We start from the raw sequence: 3488 nt of genomic DNA, 5'->3' as shown, positions 1-3488 counted from the left end.
ACCATTAAGATGAGAAGAGCTTCACAGAGTCGTTTGCAAACGCAAATGTCAGAACCGTTGATCGTGGTAGAAGAATCCGATGCTGTTGAAAATAATGATAGATTAAATAAACAAAATTGTTCTGAAGGCAGTTCTAGTGAAGGATCTCCAACAAATCCGTACCTTTTATCGCCTTGGCGTCAAGATGTGCGAAAACACTCTCTACCAACTCCTCAATGTAGTGGAATTACTGCGAGTCAAGTACGACGTTTGTCTGAAAGAAGCGGAGAAAGTGCAGCTCAGTCGGCCCGTGAAGCCGCTTTTCTCGCAACCTTATCGACAAATCCCGTTTCATCGCCAGGAGGGCGTAGGCACTCGGTAGTTACCATATCGAAGGTACCTACGACTTTGTTTGGTCGAAATAGAAGAGAATCGGTCGCTGCCTCTCCTAGTCCTGGAGTCGGTAATCGTGTTTTGTCAGCCAGAAGGGAATCTTTCGCTGGCCCCCCTTCCACCGAACCTCGTGGTAGTTTACACAATTTGCAGTTAGATATTATGGATGACATCGTCCGTGCAAGAAAGGTGAGGATGAAGATGTGGAATACGAGTAACGAAAAAGTGTGTGAAGTAGAAGCTCTAGACGACCAAGGTGGCGTGCAGCGTTATACTAATTCATCCGGACGGCGGTACTCTGATTTCGTAGGAACGACTTTAACACCAATTCCAAGTTCGAGCAAACGTCGTGGTTCAGAACTTCCGCCGACGGCGGCATCAACTTCAGGTTGCACCCAAGCAAGTAAGCTATCGACTGGAATTGTATGCTCTAATACTGATTTAATATCTATTTTGTCTTCTCGTACCTCTTCTGCGATGGACATCAACCAGTGTGATTCAACAACAGAGCGGTCAATTGCCAAAACAACTAATCTAGAGCAGAAGCGCAGTCGACTGAAGAGCAGCAGGTCCAATAGCTTTGACATATCGTCACTACATATTGGCGACAACTCGCAACAGTCCGAGGGTCAAATTTTGTCTGCAGGTTCGTCAAATTGGTTTAACAATCGGCATCAACCTATCTCTGCAAAAACAAACACCTGTAAAGCGACGGCGCGTGTTACATTTGCGAATGAAAACGAAACGCTTAATAAAAGAGATAGTAGAAATCAGCAACAACAACTGCGGAAGGAGGGTGATGCCGTGTTATGGGATGAAAAAAGCGGGTCAACGGTTGATCCTCATTTACTTGGTAGTGCTATAGAGGTATTTTTGAGGCGAGGAGGACCTGAACCTGGTGAACAATCGCCCACGTTACCGACGTCTGTTTCTTCTCCTAGTAAAGGGGCTATACCTAAAACTGCAAGCAAAAATACTGGGACTAAATCGAAAACAGGTTGGTTTTCAGGTAAAGGAGATGAGAGTGATTTTACTGAAACCTGTGACTCTTCTACGCTCTGCTCAACGTTGAAAGACTTATTCGTAAAGTAGATTTCAATCGACATTCATAATAAATTGACAAATAATAGATCACACTTTCTAAGTGTTGTTGACTTACTGTTTTAATAGTGTAGGACAACCGATATTGGCATTACTTCATCTTTGTACATATAATAAGGGATGGCATTTACAGTTCCAATTATCAACTGAAGTGTGAGTTTTCTTTTGTAAAAGGGTTCAATCAGTAATCAATAACTTACCTACCTGTAAAATGCGTGTCGAAGCTCGAAACCATGTTAGTTAAACAAGGTTATTTATACATGCGATGCATTCCCACTATTGGTATCGATTGAAAACAGATTAAATAAGTGGTAGTAGTAAAATATATGGGTATCATAGGCGCTTTCTTTCGGCTACTTCGCAATCATGATTTCTAGATCGTGATTAGTAGGATCACGTTTTACGAAAGAACGCGCGAATTTAAATCAAAGTATGGTTAAGTTTACGTAGTGCACATTTGCATTCGAATTATGTATTTTTTGTTTGGATTATGAAAATAATTTAAATACAAGTGGAAGTACCTGCACCCTGCACGATTATGCTCCGCTTCAGTTACAAATATTGACTAATCTAACATTTGAGCAAAAATATCCTTGCATTTATAGGATAGGAATTCTTGTCAAAAAAATTTTATTTTCAGTTTGTTCACGATTTTAGCAATCATGATTATAAGATCACACTTCGAAAAAACGTGATTTGACTATCCAAACGCGTTTGGATCACCGAAAGAAAGCGCCCAATATAGTGTGCACGAAACGAATAAAGCATAGGCGCTTTGAAATTTGTAAATTCATTGTTTCAGTTATACCTAACGAACTAAACGAAAAATTAATATGTATAAAAAATTTCTCGATCTCGAGTTAGTCGAGGTACAGACGGAGAGACGGGCAGACGAACATAGTCAATGATGTGATGTGAGGAAAATCCATAAAGTTTTAGTGCTTGCATATTGTTATGAACTTTCTAAGGTATCTTCGATGTTAAAAGTCACCTTATCCGTGAAGAGAAATATAGACAACAAATAGGTACCTACCCATAATTAACTGCATTTCTAAAACGCCAACGCCAGAATGTAGGTTACAGACCACAGAAATGTGCCTTTCCATGGAAATTACTTTACCTCCCTTAAGGAGTTTTTGATTATTTTATCTCCTGAAGACAGTAAATGCACAGTTTGTTCCCGTAACTGAGGGAGCTAAATTTGCTTTTCAGTAGAGCGCGGAGATAAAAGAGCTTTCCATTAACGAATCAGACATAAGGCAATGCCATTTCAAATTTTTGGGGGTTGGTTCGGGGTCACAGTCGCAGGGGGATAGAGGCTCGAGGTGCGCTCATATATTATTTTCCCCCTTAAGAACATTTTATAGGTTGGTTTAGGAAACATTTTAAACGCTTGGCCCATCGTTTGACTCTATAACGAGTGGGTCTGATGTGTGGAACTCCCTACATCCCCTACACCCACTATGACTCCTGGCCAGCCGGGTACCGGCCGAGGACTTATCTTCCGGCTTGACAGTTGCGCGCCTCCGCGGTGGATGTTGAGCGCCTAAATGTAAGCCAATGTGTTATTATATTGCTTTCCTTATTCTGCTCTCGTCTGTTCTCGGCCCTACTTTCGATCTCTCTCGGTCGGTAAATCATGACACATAGTTGTGATCAGAGTTGGACTGGGTCACTGGGTCACTGGGTCAACTGGGTCACCTGGGTCACTAAATTAAACTGGGTCACTGGGTCGCTGGGTCACGTCATACTCTTTTCAGTTAGACCCAGTGACCCAGTTTAACCCAGTGACCCAACTTGACCCAGTGACCCAGTTTGACCCAGTTTGACCCAGTGACCCAGTTTGACCCAGTGACCCAGTTTGACCCAGCGACCCAATTTCACCCGTGGACCCAATTCGACCCAGTCACATAGTTTGATCGAATAACGCAGTTAAGTCAGTGCCCTCGGTTCAAGTGTACAGATTATGCAATAAATGAAATGCTGGTTTGTTGAAAATAATACTCGATTGCTTG

At 42.1% G+C, this 3488-nt stretch overlaps 1 protein-coding gene across 1 annotated transcript; it reads left to right on the top strand.

The window, feature by feature from the left end:
• LOC116164179 (cell wall protein RBR3-like) lies at nt 1-3198 on the top strand. Its single transcript, XM_031478317.1, has one exon. It carries the CDS (start codon nt 10-12, stop codon nt 1462-1464), a length of 1455 nt encoding a protein of 484 aa, XP_031334177.1. The 5' UTR covers nt 1-9; the 3' UTR covers nt 1465-3198.
• Nucleotides 3199-3488: the final 290 nt, after the last annotated feature.

Source organism: Photinus pyralis, unplaced genomic scaffold (genome assembly GCF_008802855.1).
Source record: "Photinus pyralis isolate 1611_PpyrPB1 unplaced genomic scaffold, Ppyr1.3 Ppyr1.4_LG2, whole genome shotgun sequence".
Taxonomy (NCBI): domain Eukaryota; kingdom Metazoa; phylum Arthropoda; class Insecta; order Coleoptera; family Lampyridae; genus Photinus; species Photinus pyralis.
This window is presented reverse-complemented; position numbering and strand designations above follow the sequence as displayed.

Coding starts and splice junctions, on each gene's coding strand:
- LOC116164179 (XM_031478317.1), top strand. CDS start 10: ATGAGAAGAGCTTCACAGAGTCGTTTGCAAACGCAAATGTCAGAACCG.